This window comes from Panthera uncia, chromosome F2, assembly GCF_023721935.1.
Source record: "Panthera uncia isolate 11264 chromosome F2, Puncia_PCG_1.0, whole genome shotgun sequence".
Lineage (NCBI taxonomy): Eukaryota > Metazoa > Chordata > Mammalia > Carnivora > Felidae > Panthera > Panthera uncia.
The window spans coordinates 72,275,842-72,294,994 of record NC_064812.1 but is presented as its reverse complement, the minus strand read 5'-3'; the positions used below and the strand labels follow the sequence as shown (position 1 = coordinate 72,294,994).

The 19,153-nt window shown below is 44.0% G+C and overlaps 2 protein-coding genes across 4 annotated transcripts in view; one reads left to right on the top strand and one right to left on the bottom strand.

The window, feature by feature from the left end:
- SDCBP (syndecan binding protein) overlaps window positions 1-9,031 on the top strand; it is a 34,247-nt gene extending 25,216 nt beyond the window's left edge. Inside the window, exons 5-9 of one of the 2 annotated variants that reach the window (XM_049633385.1) lie at window positions 2,416-2,574; window positions 4,944-5,119; window positions 5,849-6,020; window positions 6,749-6,840; window positions 7,858-9,031. In XM_049633385.1, coding sequence (XP_049489342.1) covers window positions 2,416-2,574; window positions 4,944-5,119; window positions 5,849-6,020; window positions 6,749-6,840; window positions 7,858-7,912 — 654 coding nt within the window. In that variant the 3' untranslated portion in view covers window positions 7,913-9,031. Of the gene's footprint in view, window positions 1-2,412; window positions 2,575-4,943; window positions 5,120-5,848; window positions 6,021-6,748; window positions 6,841-7,857 lie in introns of both variants that reach the window. The other variant, XM_049633384.1, reaches the window with a different exon arrangement.
- Window positions 8,313-19,153, bottom strand: part of NSMAF (neutral sphingomyelinase activation associated factor) — a 61,913-nt gene continuing 51,072 nt past the window's right edge. For both annotated transcript variants that reach the window (XM_049633377.1, XM_049633378.1), the window contains 9 exons: window positions 18,963-19,021; window positions 16,388-16,455; window positions 15,502-15,569; window positions 14,953-15,076; window positions 13,394-13,477; window positions 12,087-12,237; window positions 11,570-11,672; window positions 11,312-11,421; window positions 8,313-10,316 (listed from right to left, as the gene is read on the bottom strand). In XM_049633377.1, the coding sequence (XP_049489334.1) occupies window positions 10,222-10,316; window positions 11,312-11,421; window positions 11,570-11,672; window positions 12,087-12,237; window positions 13,394-13,477; window positions 14,953-15,076; window positions 15,502-15,569; window positions 16,388-16,455; window positions 18,963-19,021 (862 nt within the window). In that variant the 3' untranslated portion in view covers window positions 8,313-10,221. The remainder of the gene's footprint in view (window positions 10,317-11,311; window positions 11,422-11,569; window positions 11,673-12,086; window positions 12,238-13,393; window positions 13,478-14,952; window positions 15,077-15,501; window positions 15,570-16,387; window positions 16,456-18,962; window positions 19,022-19,153) is intronic.

Genomic DNA, 19,153 nt, shown 5'->3' with positions numbered 1-19,153 from the left:
TAGTGTCCACTGTCCAAAAATTGTTGCCTCCTATCTTTCCAGTTTTCTGGTTATTTATCGCAGGAGGGTAATTCTGGCTCCATCGTGACTACAAGCTGAAGTGTATTTTTCTATTAATTTTACTGTTGGACATGGAAGACCTAAGAGGCATCTCAAAGAACTTTCTGGATTCCAAACATAGTCTAGAACCCATTATCAAGCAGCAACCCAATTTCGCTTGCTTACCAGAATTAATCACACTAGCCAATTTAGTAACCTCCTCTTGCCTTTGTTCAGTGGCATATGAAGTCCAAAACAATGGTTAGGTGATGTTCTTCTGATTCAGAGGAGACAGTGTTGTGTTCCCAGGTGGAGGCATGCCTCCTTCGTAAATAAGACCTTCACACTGTAGAGCTCGGTATGGGGGTACGGGGGGCGGGATGCAAAACTTTTGTGTTTAGATACAACAGCGAGAGGAACTAACTGTTCCCACAGCCACACCTTGGTTTCCAGATCTTTTATTCTGGCCTTGGAAAAAACTGCATCATGTATTTGGTTGCGCATTCAAAGCATCTATTCTAGAAGCTAGAACCCTTTTCAGGGTGCTGTCTTCCACTGGCCCTTAAATGAGGGGCGATGAGAGCCAGTAGCTTAAGAACCCACACGTTCCATGCACTGTGCTAGGTGTGATAGATCTGATAGTGAACCACAGCAGTGTCCCGCCCACCACACACGCCAGTGAAACTCGCATTGTAGGCAAATAAGCCAGCGCTTATGACATGAACGAAATGAATGAAGTGCCAGGGCTATATGTCAATATCGTGAGCATATGTGTTCTCTCTGAGGGGTTGACGTAGGATGAGTAAAGAACTGAAGGAAATGAGGGAGTAAGGCATGTGAATATCTGGTAAGAGAATACCGAGAACTTGAAGGCTTCGTTTCTTGAAGGCAGAAATGAACTTGGTGGACTTGACAAGACTTGTGTGATGGCCAGAGGAAGCAAGGGTAGGACATGGTGGTAGCAGATGGCATTGGACGGGTAGTGAGGGCCGGGTGGTCTGTGGCCTTGTAGACCGTGGTAAGGGATTGGGATCTGAGTTGTGGGAGTGGTGTAATCTGATTTCCTTCTTCCCCCCCCCCCCCTTTTTTTTTTTAATTTATGTTTTTGCTCTGTAGACAGTCAGGAAGGCGGTCTAGAAGGTTATTGTAGTAGCCCTCTCCGGAAATGGTTGCTTGCTTAGAACGGGGGAAGGGCGCAGAGATGATGTGTTGGTCATAGTAAGTAAGAACGCCTAGTACATCAAGTACTTAAAAATACTTGCTGGAAAAAATTAAGATATTTCAAAAGTAAAACCTCCTCCAAAGCTCCCTTGCCCCTTTGTTCTGTATTCCAGCCAAACTAAATAATTCATTGGCTTCAATTTTTGTTTCTATCCCATTACCTGATTTTCCTGTGTCTCTTATAGCTGTAATCATTTCTTGTTTTGAACCTGTATAATCTCGTAAGTAGTATTTTCTGGCATTGTGTTCTGATTTCTAGCATAATTTTATGTGTGCATTACTCCCGTTAAGACTTTCAGCTTTAGGAATATGCGGTCATAATCACCACACATTCTGAACCAAAAATTTGCGATCTGTGATTACGTAGTTGAGGTTCCTCTTTCCCTGTTATTGTTGCTCTGAACTCATAGTTCTTAGGTAGGTCGGAGGTTCTTTTGACAGATTCCAATTAAGAAGGCTTGGTAAGCTCTTCCCACATTATCTTTTTGGTTGAAGAAAGGGTCCGCTTAAACTAGAAAACCAGTTGTGGTCAAGAAAACTTGAGAAAACTGAGAAACTGGGAACGTGGTACCCGCCATGAATGCCAAGTATAGCTCTTCTCGGTCAGTCTGCTTTGTGCGTACAGTTGGTTAGTCCATAAATGTTCACTGTGGAGGAGGAGAATGATCCTGTCTCGTGTGCCAGCACTTCTGGAACGTGCAGTTTTAATCCTTACAATGGCACTGTGAGGTAAGAAGGTTCTCCCTTCTATAGAAACTCTGAAAGGGTCAGTAGATGGCTACACATCAGACCATATGCAGAAGAACCCTCTGGAAAATGTGTGTTTTCAAGAGTATGATGTGGCCTTTAAGCTCAAGGATAATATGTTTGAAGACAAGCCAGAGTATGCATGAAGCAGATATCAGTGAATTCAGAAGGCGACAGAGAAAGCCATTGAATCTTTTGGAGGTGATACATGTGGTAATAAATTTCCTTTAGGATTAGTAAATAAAAGCTGGGGACATTTTTGTGTAAATCCATTTATTTGAAGGAAACAGTATGCAAATTACTTTGTGGGAAACCACAACTGAGTATATTCAAGTTAATTGTCATTTTAGGTTTTTTCATGAAGAATGTTTCTAAGTATTGACACGTCGTATATGTTTTTGTCAGCAGCTGGTAGCACGACCTTCCAGTATGAACTATATGGTGGCTCCTGTAACTGGTAATGACGTTGGAATTCGTAGAGCAGAAATTAAGCAAGGGATTCGTGAAGTCATTTTGTGTAAGGATCAAGATGGAAAGATTGGGCTCAGGCTTAAATCAATAGATAATGTAAGTATTTTTAATTATATTTCAGTTTGTCAAAATAGCTTATGGGATATTAAGTGATCACTATTAGCATAATTTACAGTGCAAATGTTTAAAAAAAATTTTTTTTAATGTTTATTTTTGTGAGAGAGAGAGCGAGCATGAGCAGGGTAGGAGCAGAGAGAGACGGAGACACAGAATCTGAAACAGGCTCCAGGCTCTGAGCCGTCAGCGCAGAGCACAACGTGGGGCTCGAACTGATGAACCGCGAGATCATGACCCGAGCCGAAGTCAGACACTTAACTGGCTGAGCCACCCAGGCGCCCCTGCGGTGCAGATGTTTTAATTAATTGTATTGCATCTATAATCAAGATTATTTTAAGTCCACTAACTTAAATTTTTCCACTTGGAGATGCTCTATTCTGCAGAGGCAGAGCTGATACTTCATTACCTTAAGTGAATTATCTTTTGAGTCTCCTTTCTGGAATAAAGTTCATCGGTCTATGTATAACATAGTTTATACAGATAAAATCATGACCTTCAAATAGGGCATCATATGTACATGTTAAGAAAGACTGACCAGTGAGAGTTGGTGGTCTTGTGTGTATTTTCCAATAATGATCATTTAACTTGTGAAGTGAGTTTGCAGGCTTGTTATTTCCATCCTTCAGTGTGAATTTAATAGGTCATTTCTTGAGCAAAAGTGATTTTCTAATTAGGGCAGTCATTATTTTACTTTGTAATTACTTCTTACCGCACCATACTGAAGAAATTAAATGGGGTGGTTACTCTCTGAGGAGGCGTTTAGGATTGTTAAAGACATGCTGAGTCTTTACCCCGATTTGTGGTTTCAGGCATTACCTCGGATTCCTTAGCAGTCTGAAGTCTTATTAGCTTAGTGTGTCCCACCTTTTCACATAGAAAATGCTAAAGGTAATGTGTGTTGCACACTGTGGTAAATGGCTGACGCTGATCCTGGCAGGAAGCCCCAACCCTGCCTGCCTACCCGGAGGGCTCAGGGCATCAGCGGCTCGCACACCTGTAACTTACGCAGGACACGTCACCACGCTTCCTCGGAAGCCCTGACTTCACTGCCTTTCCTTGCTTTTCAGTGGTGTATGCAGCCCCTTCTGCCGGGATTTGCTCTCTGCTCCTTCCTCTGCCCTAAAAGACAAGATACTCTTCATAGGCCCCTATCTCCACTGCACTTATCCCTGCAGTGGATTTCGCCGTTTGGCCAAAACTCCTTGCTCTGACCATTTCATAGGGGGCCAGCCAGTTTCCGGTACTGTCCTAAAGTAAGCTGTAAGATACGGGACAGGAATTCTGTCCGACCCAGCCTAAGAGTATAGAAAGGGTCTAGCTTTGTGGATGCTTTCATATTTTGCCAAGTTTACTCTTCTTCATTTCTGAGACAGAGCGAGAGCGTGAGTGAGGGAGGGGCAGAGAGAGAGGGAGACACAGAATCTGAAGCAGGCTCCAGGCTCTGAGCTTATCAGCACAGAGCCCGACGCGGCGCTTGAACTCGTAAACCACAAGATCATGACCTGAGCCAAAGTTGGATGCTTAACCGGCTGAGCCACCCAGACGCCCCAAACTTGTATTTTTTTTTTTTTTTTTATATTCAACATCTGAGATTGAGAGTTTACAGGAGTAGAAGTATCCATGTGGGTTTAATTCTCTGTTGACTAAACTTGAGTTTTCTGTATTTATTTCATAGTGGATTCTTTATAAAAACTGGAGTGGTATTGAATGTACCTTTTAGGCTATTAAATAAACCTTAATCTTATTTAATTAACCTTATTTACTTCTCTGTAATTTAGCAAATGGGTTGAGGAGTCCTTCAACTCTAAAGAAGAGTTGTGACCTTACACTGTCATTTAAAAAAAAATTTTTTTTTAATGTTTATTTTTGAGAGGGGCAGAGAGAGAGGGAGACACAGAATCCGAAGCAGACTCCAGGCTCTGAGCTGTCAGCACAGAGCCCGGTGTGGGCTCGAACCCATGAACCGTGAGATCATGAGCTGAACTGAAGTCATGCTCAACTGACTGAGCCACCCACCCAGGCGCTTGTAGAAACCCTACTTTGTTTTCCTTAGACTTTTTATTCCAAGATGAAGGGGGTGATTGAGGTTGGTCGGGTGGGTCATGATTTGAGGTAGAAATTACTAGTGTGATTTTACGTTTTTGCCCTAGTTCCTGGGGTCATTGCCTCCATAAAATTTTCAGTTTCTTTTTTGGGAGTAATGACGCATACATATTCATGTAGTTTTTCTTTTTCTTTTTTAACTAGGGTAGATTCGTAACCTGAACAGTTGGCTCTTAATTTCCCAGTGTTTTTAAACCATTATCGTAACAGTGGCAAATGACTAAAGTTATTTCCTTATTCTCTAGGGTATATTTGTTCAGCTGGTCCAGGCAAATTCTCCAGCCTCTTTGGTTGGTCTGAGATTTGGGGACCAGGTACTCCAGATCAACGGGGAAAACTGTGCAGGTTGGAGCTCTGATAAGGCACATAAGGTGCTGAAACAGGCTTTTGGGGAGAAGATTACTATGACTGTTCGTGACCGGTAAGTTGACTAGACTGTTGAAATGGAAATTCAAGACTAGTTTTCCATTCTCTGGGGCTTTGAGATTCTGTGAATATGGTTGACTGTGTTGCAGAAGAATATTAGATGTTATTGATTAGCCTTACAGTCTTGTAGTTGTTTGGTGCAGATTTTTCTTAAAAATTTTTAGAGCATTCTGGTTTCGTATGCATCCTCTAGAAGTTACCTTCCTGTCTCTTTCTCTAGATCGTAGTAAATGAACATTGGAAGGGCAAGCAGTATGGCATCTCTGGCCTCACTTTCCAGTTTACTGTTTAGACATCCAGCATAGGAGGGGACACCGTGCCAGGGTCCCTGCAGAACTCCCAAGTTGGGGTGGGAGTTCTAAAAACCAAATCTGGCCTTCAGGGGGGTTATGAAGCTCTAGTTGCCAAGGTAGAAAGGTGGCATTTTTATATTTAGCAGTTTATAAACCAAACATTTGGCACTGAAATAAGGCCTCTATTTTCCTGCCCCTTAGCAAGTGTTAAGGGTCAATCTATGTCACATTGGTACAGTTAGCTTTTGGGTTTTTATTCTTCTCAGTTAAACTTCGGTTTTATCTAATTTTGTTCCTAGTTTCTCACACGGTAGGTGTTTAAGTAAACATTCTGCAGATGGAACATCTTCTCTACTTTAAGGAGAATTTTGAAGAGTAACTTGGGCCAATAGAAAGAATTAAACTTTTCACTTAACCCATTATGTCTGCAGGCCCTTTGAGCGGACGATTACCATGCATAAGGATAGTACTGGACATGTTGGGTTTATCTTTAAAAATGGAAAGATAACATCCATAGTGAAAGACAGTTCTGCAGCCAGAAATGGTCTTCTCACGGAGCACAACATCTGTGAAGTCAACGGGCAGAATGTCATTGGGCTGAAGGTAAGAACAGAACTTGGGTCTCGTGCTACCTTTCCCATTTGTTTCAGTGGCGTTTGCGTGTAGACTTGCAAAATAAACAGGAACTTGGGGAGATGTGGGACCTCGGACTCTGGCTGTGCTCTCAGGCCAAAGGAATTACCTGGACTATTCTCTGGAATTGTCGTTCCTATAGCAGAGGGCTTGACTGCTATGATCTCTGCAGTCCCTTGAATTAGAATTCTGTGGAGATGTGGGCATTGAGGATTTTGAGGACATTCTGAATGAGTGATTGCTCAGCTTTTTCCAACCCAGGGATGGTAGGAAGTGAGTAATGGTTTCTGTTTAGATCAGTACCACATTTTCCCCCTCCACAGATTCCTAAATAAGGCTATGTTAGGGTCGAAAGGTTTTCATTAAGACCTGCTCGTTTCATGAACTTGGTTAAGAGTGCACTGTTAACTGAGAAGTCATGGGAAGTCTTGTACATGAAGAAAATGATTTCATCTTAAGTAATGAAAAAGATGATTCTTTGGCTACAATACTTAGTTTACTTAGCAATTTTGTTACCATCTATAAAATTGCCATTCTATAGAATTAAACTCGGTGAAACTAGAAAAAATACCAAATATCGAGGGTCAGATTTTAGAATTATTAGCAAAACGTATGTGGACATACATATTTACCAAGCATAACATAATTTCATACTTCTTAAAGCCTTAGAATTAATTTTCATTGCGTGTTTTTAACAGGACTCTCAAATTGCAGACATACTGTCAACATCCGAGTCTGTAGTTACTATTACGATCATGCCTGCTTTTATCTTTGAACATATTATCAAACGGTAAGTAGACCGTACTTCAACTTGGTGCTTCCGGTCCTGTGAGGTAAAAGAAAGTCCTTGTGCCTGTATGAATTCCTCCGTCTATGGTTCTTTTACCTAAGGGATGACGTGGTGTTGATCTCGAAATTTGAAGTTAACTATTTAAATCGGGGGAGTTGGTAAGGATGACCGCTCACAACTTCCCAAGTATTGAATAAAATTCACCATCTGCTTCTGAAATTTTGACCTTTTCTGGTAGAAAAGAGGGACGTGAGCAGAAGTGGGCAGGCTTTCATTTCAGCTTCAGTAAAACGGACTAGAGTTGCACTCTGCCCGCAGTTCCTCTGCTCAGTAGAAATCTACTCGTGGGGGTTCACGATGGAGAATTCCTGCCTGTGGGATGTTAGGAGTAACAGTGCCTATTCTGAAAGCATCTCAGGAGGCAGGTCAGGCGCGTGGTGCCACCGTGGTCCTCAGGAAGGGAGGCTGGAAAACTGACTTGGGGGAAGAGAAGAGGGACAGCCAGTGTTACCTTCCCTAGAACCTTTGGAATCCTGGCTTCTGTCAGCTGTTTTTACCAAGCCAACTTGGATCCTTTTTTCAGATTCTGTCTTGCCTGTGGAGATAGCATTTAAAAGAGTAAAAACATAATACCTTAGTAAAGTTTGCGTTTATGGATGGAAGGAAAAGGAAGCTGGAGTCGAGACTAGTCAGAGTTCTCTCAAACCAGCGACAGGGTCTCCCTTCCCCTTTCCCTCCCAGTTCATAGCAGTGTTGTCATTTTCCTTGTTTTAGTCACCGGTATTAATATTCAAGCACTTACTTGTATCTGATCTAACTTTTCCCAACCTTTCACACTGGGTATTTTGTGAACTAGATTACCTGAGACTCTTAGAACTCGTGAAAAAGACCTTCCCTCTCCCCCCAATTCCACTGGATCCCAAGTGCTAAGCTTGAGTGGGAGTTTTCTTGGATCAGCATGATAGCTTTTTTGAACCAAGAAACCCAAACCTCCGTATTTAATAAACTCTCTCGTAGGATGGCCCCAAGCATTATGAAAAGCCTGATGGATCACACCATTCCTGAAGTTTAAACGTCATGGCACAATGGAAACTCCACTGAACTTCTCCGGTTTACTTCTCGGGCAACTTAACTTTATATTATGCACATGAAGCTTTCTAGGAGCCAGAGAGCATATGCTGCGTGAAGCCCTTTCTATCTTACATTATGGCTGGGAATCTTAACTGTTTTGATCGGATATCTCGTCCCACTTCAAGATCGTTGTAGCCTTATCCTGGTTTTACAGATGTGAAACTTTGGACAGATTTACTGATTTCCATAGAGTAGTTTCTCTACTGGAAACCCGATGCTTTTACAAGCCATTATGATTAGAATGACTGATACAGGCTTAGCTCTGTGTTAGAACGAATCACCTTTATCCTGTATATCAAGTAGTGCCGCTCACGTTACTTTAGTTCTGTGGCATAATTGCCTTTTTAATGTGCTACCATAGTACGTGTAGAATGATTGCTTTTGATGGTTTTTTAGTTCTGCGTGCGTGCGTCCAACACCAATTAAGAACACTGGTTTCATTCCGTGTAAGCATTATACAGTGTAGGTTGCAAGAGACTGTTGATCATCATTAAATTGTAACTACCTTTACTCTATATGCTTGAACTGTCGCCTTAACTGTGTTAAGCATCTAGAATAAGAGCCAAAATAGAACTATTGCTGCCTTCCTAAAACCCAGAGTGCAGTTCTCTATTAAACTGAAATGTACACTAGCCCAGAACGGTTAATGGTACATACTGAGCTACCGCATAGCTGCTTAGTTGCATTGGAGATTTTCTAGTCGTTGTGTAATGGAAATTTCTTTCTTCCAAAAGTTACTGACCTTACTTCCTAGAAATGAATCAGTATGTATGAACTGTAAAAATTCTTACACCAAATAGGATAAACTTTGACTCTCTTTTTTCATTTGTAGATTAAGTGGAATAGTATCTAATTTTGTCATTTACTCTAACGTTATGTAACCTAGCTACTTCGGGATGGCCTTAGGATGTCTTCCAGGTAGTTTGTTCCATTTCCTGACCCCTCCCTACAAACCGAGTGGCATATGACACGTTACCCTCATTTTTTTGTTTTTTGTTTTGGTTTATGCCTATTCCATTTTAATTAAATATGTATAAATAAAGTTAACTTTTAGCCTATTTATTGCATCATTTGGAAACTGTCCGTGGATTTCACCAAACTTGCGCATGACTTAGAAAACAGGCCCGTGGGGTTTCTCCCGGAGCAGCTGACGTCCACGGGCCCTGAGAAGAGCCCTCTGTGCTGAGAGAGGAGGAGGAGCGCCTGTCAGGAGAAGTGCTTCCGCCTCTGAACCCCAGAGGGCCGGCGTGCACATCCAGGCAGAGCAACAGGAAGCCACTGAGGCTCCTTGCAAACCCGAGACCGAGTCATGTTTAATGACGCTTGTTACCCTGGTCAGGTTCTCCCCCCATGTGATACGGCCTATAAGACTTAACAATGTTTTTAAAGATCATAGAAGAGTTTTAACATAAAGGCAAATCAGTACTGTTTAACATCTTACCTTGAGATTTAGAAAAGCAAACCAAACAACATTTCCCCGTTTACTTTACCTTGTTTTGTTCTCTGGATTTGGACTATCTGAAGACAGTTCCAAAAATATAAGAAGGACATTCTCATCACTAAGTTTGGTTTTCTAGAAGGACCAATACTTGAAGTTCGTAAAGGGCACTAGCCTTGGTAATAAATCACTTAAGAAAATGAAAACAGCTTTCATTACAGAAAAATATTTTTAATGTAGAAAAGATGAGCATTTAATAGCTATAATGAAATAAACCGTCCTGTACACAGTAAACTTACTGTTACAAGAATTGCTGATCCTTCCCCAGGTTCTTAGAATCTGAGAACAGTAGGTTATACAAAGTAAACCACTCCATGAAAACACATACCCAAGGACCCAATGGGCAGCAATTTCGTAGGTAAGGAAGACAAAACAGCGTGACTCGGAAGTAGCAGAGAATACTGCACATTTTCTTGGAAAATTCTGAGCTGCTCAGCGTTTTTTCAAAGTTTTCCCAACTCCGTTTTGTATCTCTTAGCTACTTTCTTTGCCACTCAAACCTGCCGCGGGACGAACACCTGCCTTCCAGATGTAATGTTTTCACCCTACCACCGCCACGTTTTGTCCGCCTTAGAGGATGGCGACCAATGGCTTTCAATGAAGTCACCATGATTTTGGAAGTTTAAAACCACAAATACCTCATGTGGTAAAACTTCGAATACCATCATTGCACATTCACCAGTTGATTTCAAAGTTTGGTTTAAAATACACTAAATAGAGTTCAACTTAACATTCAAGAGAGGAAAAGGCACTTAATACTGCAATTTCCAGAACATTATCTGTCTGTCTTCCCCTCCTGTGATGATACTGCTACACTGTTCATTCATCCATATACATGTCACAGCACCTAAGGGAAAGAGACCGTGTGGTTAGGTGGCAAGTCGACCAGGGGGCCCGGAGATCCGCTGTTAAGTACTCTCATCCTGTAATCGGTGTGTCAATGAAAAATAACTGCTTGGCACAAGGAATGTGCGAGGAATGAGAAACCGCTCACGTGGAAAGCTGAAATAACGGAGGATTAGGAGTGACACCAGAATGCAAGTATATACACCTACGATAACAGGAGACGGACGGGAGGAAGAGGTAAGGAATTGGTGTGAGGCTGCGAAGTCCATTTACTGGACAGGGTCGAAGGTTATTTAAAGCCGGTAAACTGCGAATGACCTACGCAGGTCACTTTAGAACGTGACGAGATAACCATGTCACCAAAGGACAGAGGGAAGAGGATGTCGGGGGGAAGTTCCTGGTCACAGTGGAAAAGCAGATACTTATAACCTTAGAAACTAGAAGAATTAAAGACCATAAGTCTTTGAGATGAGGAGGCAACCGTGCAAATAGAAGCACATACAGCGAGTCTCCAGGGGATACTGGGTGGGAAGAAAAGGGCAGAATACTTCATACACGTACAACACATCCCTCGTCTCAACAGTAAGGGTGCACCCACACCCAGGACGCAAACTGGAAGGAAGTCCTCAAAGGAGAACAGGGAGGAAGGGGGTCAGTGGTGGGAGGAAGATCGTTTTTACTGAAATTAATTACTTTTGTGCTGTTTTGGGGTTTTTAAAAAACTTTGTGCGTGTACTTAAAAAAGTTGCAGCTTTTACTATGGTTTTTAATTCTCCAAGTGGGAGTTAATGCAAAAACTTCCTTTTTGGAGTCAGTCAACGTAAATCTCAGTCCCGAAGGGTCACTTGGCCAACGAAGATGCTCGTGGGGAACGTTTACGACGTGGAGGGCAGTGGGGTGTTTTCTGCCTGGGAAAGGTAGGTTTCCTGATGGGAAAAGCAGGTTGGAGTTCAGCATTTTAGGAAGAAAGGTCAAGTCAACTGCATAACCGCTTACCTGCGTGGCCCTGTATTCTCTCACTGAGCTTTCCTCCGAGGAGGTCCCAGACAAGCAGTTCACCAGACTGACTTCCAGACAAAACAGAATTTCCATCCCAGATGAAGCACCTGCAACAATGATTTAGAAACAGTCATTTGGTCATTTGTCATGAAGGAAGGGCCCTATCCACGCCGGCCAAAGCAAGCCCAAATGTCACGATCACGAGCTTGTCCGTAAACGTCTTCGCCCACTAGGAACGCGAGCAAGAGAACGTACCTCTGGGGCTCGTCTGAAGTCATAGAGGAGATGAGCATTCCCGTCTGCACATCTATGACGTTTAGACAGCCATCTGCACCTGTGCTGAGGACGTGGCGACTGTCTGTAACGCGAGAGACAATTACAGCTTCAGAAGTGTGTTCTAGATCGTTCTGACGTTTCATCTCTGGCATAGTGTTCGCCTGCATTTTCCCTGAGCTACTTGTACTTAACCAAGGACTCTCCTCTCGTGGAAATGTTTGTTTCTAAGACACTGGGCCGATGACCCTTTGGGGTGAGTCCACCCGCGCACTATAAATCAGTTCCTCTGGTGAGCTGGTGAATTAAGAGCAGCGTCCGCCATAGCTCTCCTGGAGGTACAAATGGCCCAAGTAGCCCGTATTCTGCCACGAAGCAGCCTTGGATACGGGCAAAACTACTTCTATCGGCAGCCTGTTTTTCTTTTTACATTCTTACGATTTCAAGATAATAATTCTGATTCCCCCAGTATCCTCTGTATTAAAAAGGATAAAACTACCTGGGCTAAAAGCAGCATCACGTATGGTCCCCGAATGGCACGGGATCTGGTGCAGTACGGTGGCCGTGGTGAGGTCCCAGATACTCACTGTGCCTTCTTTGGTGCCTGAGACCAACATCGTACCTGCGGCATTTAGGCTAATTGTATCTACCTGAGGAAGGAAACACATAACGTAATCCATTTAGAATTACGGTCATCACGGTTTCCCTAGGCTGACTCGACTATGTGCACGTGATGAAGGTTAAGCTCTAACGGACAGTGTGCTGATGTGGCTAATGCAGACGTGTTTCAACATTGCCTACGCAGTTACTGAAAAATGAAATTCTTCATATGCTAGTGAACAAAATGAAATACTGCCAACGTAAACGGAATGCAGTTTTAAAAGAGCTTAAAATTGGGGCGCCCGGGTGGCTCAGTCGGTCCAGCGGCCGACTTCGGCTCAGGTCATGATCTCGTGGTTTGAGAGTTCGAGCCCCTTGTCGGGCTCCGTGCTGACAGCTCCGGGCCTGGAGCCTGCTTTGGAATCTGTGACTCCCTCTCTCTCTGTCCCTTTCCCACTCACACTCTCTGTCTCAAAAAATGTTAAAAGAAATTCTTTTTAATAGCCTAAAATCAACAGTTTCTGAATAACTCTGTGAATTACAAATTGTAACGAGGTACCAGACTGGGGCACAGGTGATCCATGTTATTTGAGGGATTTCGGAGAAATGGGGATCTCTCGGGTTATATTTGCATGCCCGCCTGGAATTACATACTCCGTAAATATTTCTGAACCTTAGCTCGTCTGTCGACCATGCAAATCAGGTTTCAGGTCACCATCTCAGAGAAAAGAGTACCGTGAGCTCCAGTGGGAGGAGCAGCTGTGCGACCCACTGGTTGTGGAACGAGCGAGGGGAACCAAGTGCGAGCTCTGGTTCTGCCCCAGGTCACGTGCGCCCGGGCCACCCAACACCAGGTTTACGTTCTTGGCTGTTGGAGGGTGTCACGCTAGATAGTCCCTTCTACTAATGTGCTGGAAAACATGAGAGATGATGGGGCATACTTTCTTGCCCCAAATAGTTCGAGGGGATCTAAATATTGTCATGCTCAGAAATTGGACCGGACGGTAGCTGATTCTCAGAGAAACAGCAAATCGGGGAAAAAAAGGCAAAGTAGACTTGGAAACCCAAAGAGTCGAGTCAAAAGAACGGAGAGCCCGTGCTCTCCTCCCACGAGCGAAATAAATGAAGCAAAAAAATGAAAACACGGGTAAGACCAAGAACAGCCCACCCTCCCTCGGACTCAGGCGTGTCTCTGCTGGTACTCACACTGACGTCGTGTTCCAGCTCGGCCAGCATGTCAAACCGGTGTCTTTTGGGGCATGTCGTTTCTGCAGGAACCCCGGACCACACCTAGGGTAGAACGTGTCACGGGAGGGATTTGCAAACATTCAGAGCGAAAGCATTTCTAAGAAAAGCGCCCTTGACCGACCAACTCCCATTTAACCTATTTGCCAACAAAACACAGCTGTGACTAAGTGCTTCTGGCTCCCTCCCTGCACTGCCCACGCTTCTGTTCCTGCCACAGGCGCTTGCCCCGTGTCGACTGCACCTGTGTCTGTTTCTGTCCTTTGCACCTGCTGTCGTCGTCGTGGTCTTCGTGTGAACTACGGAAACCTGACTGCAGAAGCGCCGTGGCATCCGGTGACGTTTCGAGAAGACCCAAAAAGGCAAGTCACCGAAAAAAATTGCCAAAATGCGGCGCGAGCGAGAAAATTTGTCTATAAGAATGGGGGGAAATCCTGAAAAACTCCGGAAGGAATTCTAATAGTTTTAGGTTCCTGCTTGCTTTTTACATAAATGCAAATTGGAAACTGAGGATGGTGAACGCTGGTGTGGTCTCTGCCAGACAGTTGGGCAGGATTCCAAAGCAGAGGCCATGGATGCCCCACGTCGACAGAATGGTGAAGGCGTGTGCGTTTGTATGTTCGAACTTGAAGTCGAATGCATTCTCTTTTCATGATTCCCCACTTCAGCTTGATGTTTTTTGATTAACTGCTAGTTCCAACTGTGAGATAAGAGGACTCCTACTGCATACAGTTGGCCCTTGAACAATGCAGGGGTTAGGGCTCTGACCACCCCTACCCCCCCCACCCCCCCGCCGCGCCATGCACTTGAAAATCTACTTATAACTTTGACTCTCCCCAAACTTAACTACTGTACTGATTGCATACTGTTGACTGGAAGTCTTACTGACAACATAAACAGCTAACCTAGTCCGCATCTTATATGTATTATAGACTGTAATCTTACAATCAGCTGCAGAACATAAAATGGTAAGAAAATCATAAAATAGATTTACAGCAGTGTATGAATTTACCAACAAAAATCCACGTATAAGTGGACCTGAGCAGTTCCAACCTGTGTGATTCAGGGGTCCAACTGTTCCACCTCATTTAACCCCCTGGTTGAGCGCACAGTACAAAAGTCATGAAGACTTCCTATTAAGAGGTGCACACATTAAACACACACAGGCAGGGGCGCCTGGGTGGCTCAGTCCACCCAGCTTCTGACTTTGGCACAGGTCATGATCTCACAGTTCGTGAGTTCAAGCCCTGCGTTGGGCTCTCTGCTAGCAGTGCAGAGCCCTCTTTGGATCCTCAGTCTCCCGTCTCTCTACCCGTCCCCTGCTCATGCTTGCTCTCTCTCCCCCTCAAACATAAATTAATATTAAAAAAAAAAAAAAAGGCATTAACATACAGGATCTTTATATATCACTTATACACTTCGTGAAAAATAGTGAAGTGACTGAACACATGAACAGACAGCGGAATGGTTTATAATACTTGTATTATCCTAACATTTTAAGCTAGAAATTCTATGCAAACCTTCACTGTGGAGTCCCACGATGCGGAATACAGCCGGTTGTCATGCCAACAGATCTTACTAACGGCATCGTCGTGTCCCATTAACGTGTCCTGGCGTCTTCCAAATGCTATAGAATAAAAATAGCTAACAGACAAGATAATGAGAACTATTAAAAAGCATTCCAGCTTAATTTTAAGACCCTTAAACACATATTCAAGGAATATTCTATCGTTTTAGTTCTCTACTTACTCAGGCCCACTAGAATGACAAATTTACTTGTTCTCCTGTTATCAGGCCAAAATACTCAAAATCTGAATTTAAAGCTAGAAATCTCCAGGTCTGGCTCATCTGTGTTTTCACCTCCATTTAACACACAAAGGAAAACAGAGTCCAGTTGGAGAATTTATTAGATTCAAATGCAGAGTCAAAGCCATCAGCACTACCCTTCTGTAGTATGTGACAATAACACAGCGTCTCCCCAGCGGAAGACCTGGCCCTTCCTGCCTTTCATCCGCAAAGACAGCGGGGCCACGTGAGGGATTACACGAGCAGCCCGCGCAGATACATACACATTGTTGTCCCACGAAGAACTGATGACCGTGGCGTCTCCTGGCAAAAGCAAACAAGATGATAAAGCCTGAAATACAAATGGTTTGACATTAATGGTTTACGATAATCAGCAGATCCCGAACATGGTGAAATTATCTTGGGAGCCCTCCCCTGCCAAATTAATGCTCACATTCTGCTTATTTTGGCCTTCCTCATATTCAGGGAGTTTTTTTTTTTTCAATCGGCCAATTCCAGAGGCTTAGTTTCCTCCCAAACATAAGAAAGGAGGTCAAAGTGTGTGCAGTGCACACGGGTCTAGCCTGAGGATTTTCAGGGGCTCTGGATGGCTCTCGTGGCCCTGGGCTAGAGAAAATCCTAACACAGGTGAATCGTGTGGTGGGCAGAGGTGGGGGCTTTATTTATCCTCAAGAATCCTCTCTGGATCATACACTTCCCATGCGTAGGGAGGACTTCAAAAATTCTTTAGGGAATTTCAAAACCTTTCGGATGGTTTACATGAATAATAAAGTGTGTCTTTTTCAGAAGAACTGGTTTTCTAGTATTAGGTGTCCTATCAACTCAGAAACACAAGTTATTTATAAACTACAGAAACATTTAGTTAGATAGTTCCAGAAAAGCACAGATTTATTAAGTAGAGAATTCTACTGAGTAGTACTTCAAATCTTCTAGGCTACAAATGAAAACACGGTATTATGAGAAAGAGGTACCCTGAAAAAAGTTGAAATTGAACTTAGAACTAATCTAACTCGGGCATTCTGTGCACACCTACACAGGAATAAACCCAATTGTCTGGGGGAGAAATGAAATGCCATTATACGTGTGTTGAAAACAAAGTGCTACGTGAATTTCCATGGTGACGCTGACTTAAAAGTAAAATGAACTCACCATATTTGAAAAGGATATACTTCTTTGTAGCATTTTGGATTCCTTAGAAAACATCTTCAGGGTGGAATCTAATTTAATAACGAGAAGGCAGACATGTGAGAAAGATTTCCTGACCCTTACAGAGGACAAAGAACAGCCAGAGGCCAGCAGGCAGTGGCACACTCTTACGGAGAGCTGGGTGGCAGGTGGGGGGCTGATCTGCGGCCCATCTGGGCAACAGCACTGGCGACCTGTAACCCCTGGACGAGGAAGTTAACATACCAGTACGGGCCCAGCACACTGCTGACATTTCAGCATGGCTGAACACAGAGCTGGCCCAGTCACTGACAGGAGTTAAAAGTTAAAGAGAAGTAAAACAGCAATTTTGAATTAATGAAAACAAAAATCTTGCCAATATCTGTTTTTCTTTTTTTCCTTTTTAAACAGCCCAGTTAGGGTGTGATACCCTTGAATTAGCGTTTATGGAAGAACCACTCAACTTTCTAAAGGATAATAAAGTAGGGATTATAATGTCCTTGCCTAACAAACAAAGGTGTAGCAAAACAATTTCTTTAAAAACCAAGATTCACAAAACTTACAATGAGCTCCAAACGCCCCATATTTGAAACATGTAACAACTCATTTCCTAATCTACGATAAATAAAAGGCCCGAATGAGTTTTAGGCAATTTCTTCTGTATAGTAAAAGGTAACCTCTCAACCTAATTTTTGCAACACCAACACACACGAGCCCTGAGACTTCGTAAAACTGAAAATTCTCCAGGATTAGCTTGGAAACAAAGCCCGAAGAGTGAGCACATTACCTGAACTTCACCCTGTGGGGCACAATTACTTCTGAGACTCTTTCCAACAGTGCTTGTGATTCTAAAGAATGCCCCTCCTATTGGGCATTTTTGAGTATTCACCCCAGGGTCTACGAAAGCTCACTAATTTGGGGCATCCTATAGAAAGCCATAAGCCAGCCTGGGGGACAAGGATGCTGTTCTCAAAACCAAAGGTTCCCTGCGTATGCTGGGGGTGATCCTGTCAAAGGCGGCTGTAAGAGCCAGGCTCACAGGTGATGGGTCCCCGCCGAATGCTCACGTCACTAAACGCATCTACCACGTACGGGAGGAAGAAAGGTCACTTTGGGGTGGTGATCTCGATATGTATAAATCAGTAATACAAGTTTTATCAACAGAAGAAAGAAACCAGAAAAAAACCAAAGCTTCTGACTTAAAAGAACCCTCTTTCTCCTTTATTTGTCAAATTCACAAAGAAGCGATACAATGCTTAATAAAAGCCTCGGAGGTGCAAAGCCTTGACACTCCTAAGACTCAGGGTTTTACAAGGTCATACAAGTACAATGGACTAAAGGATTTAACAGACCATGTCAGACAAATCCGGCTAAGAACACAGGCTCTGATTGAAGCATTTGTCTTGTGTTATAATGCTGGCACATTCAGCGGGCAGGATCCTGGCAAAACACGGATGGCTTCCTTCTACCGGAGCAACACCTCTGTGACCCCAACAGGGCCCGGTGCGTGTCCTGCATGTTAACTCCCTTTGGTCTACAGTACGATCACTTTATGTTTTTAAATTTATTTTTATTCTATTTTAGAGCGAGCGTGTGAGTGGGGGAGAGGGACAGAGGAAGAGAGAGAGAGAGAGAGAGAGAGAGAGAGAGAGAGAGAGAGACACTATTAAGCAGGCTCCATGCTCAGTGTGGAGGCCAACTTGGGGCTCCAGCCCACGACCCCAGGGTCACGACCTGAGCCAAAATCAAGAGGTGGACACTCAACCGACTGAGCCACCCGGGCGCCCCTACAGTAGAATCGTTTTCTAGACTTTGTGGAAAATTCCGTTTCATGAAACCTGAGACTGTACTGGGAAGGGAAAGGAACGACGTGCTACAGACAGTAAACCACAATTACAGAACCGGAGCGTAGCAACTCTCGTTTATCTGGAGGTGTCTGGTTAGCACCATTGCTGACCTCCAGCGACAAAAAATAGGATTTCCTCTGAAAAACGCTAAAGAAGAAGTACCCTCAAAAAACAGCCAGCTACTAACTCTGTCAGAGCAAGCTGTAAAACACAAGCAGGACAGCGAAGACATACTTTGATAACGCATAAGAACATTAACAGTGTATGAACGGGGTTTCCAGCTGAAATCGACATCAAACTCCCTGAAATATATACCAGCGGACAAGAACGAAAACCTGAGCGGCGAATGCGCCCCTTCACGCTCCGCGCCCGGGGACGCCCTCTGCTGGACACTGCGGCACCCTGCCGGGCCCCGGGCTCGGGACCTCAGCCAGCCCCGAGGCAGAAAGGGCCCCCCACCGCGCAAGCAGGTGGGAAACAAGCGCTTTCTGTCCCTTAAGTTTCGGGAAACCTTGTCAGCAACAGAAAGGCACTTGCGTGATCGTTTCCGGCAAACTACGAGGAAGCTGCGTGCTAAACGCCACAGCTGCTCAAAATTCACGTTTTGGGGAGGCAGCACACTCAAGTGCGAGCCCCTGACCGAGAGTTAACAGACTTCGCGACTTGGACGCTTCGCGCTTCCAGGCGAACCACCTTCCGGGCAGGGGACATACCTTGCGAGGTGGTGAAGACAGAGGAGCCGTTGCCAGACACTGCGATTCCAGTAACCGCCCTGTGTAAAAACAGACTCTGATAAATCACCATCGACCGTGTGCCAGACGCGAGTCTCTTCCGAGTCTCCGATTTCATCTCACCAAGCTCCTGGGATTCCCCTCGTCACATCCGTCTGCCGGATCCGTCCCCC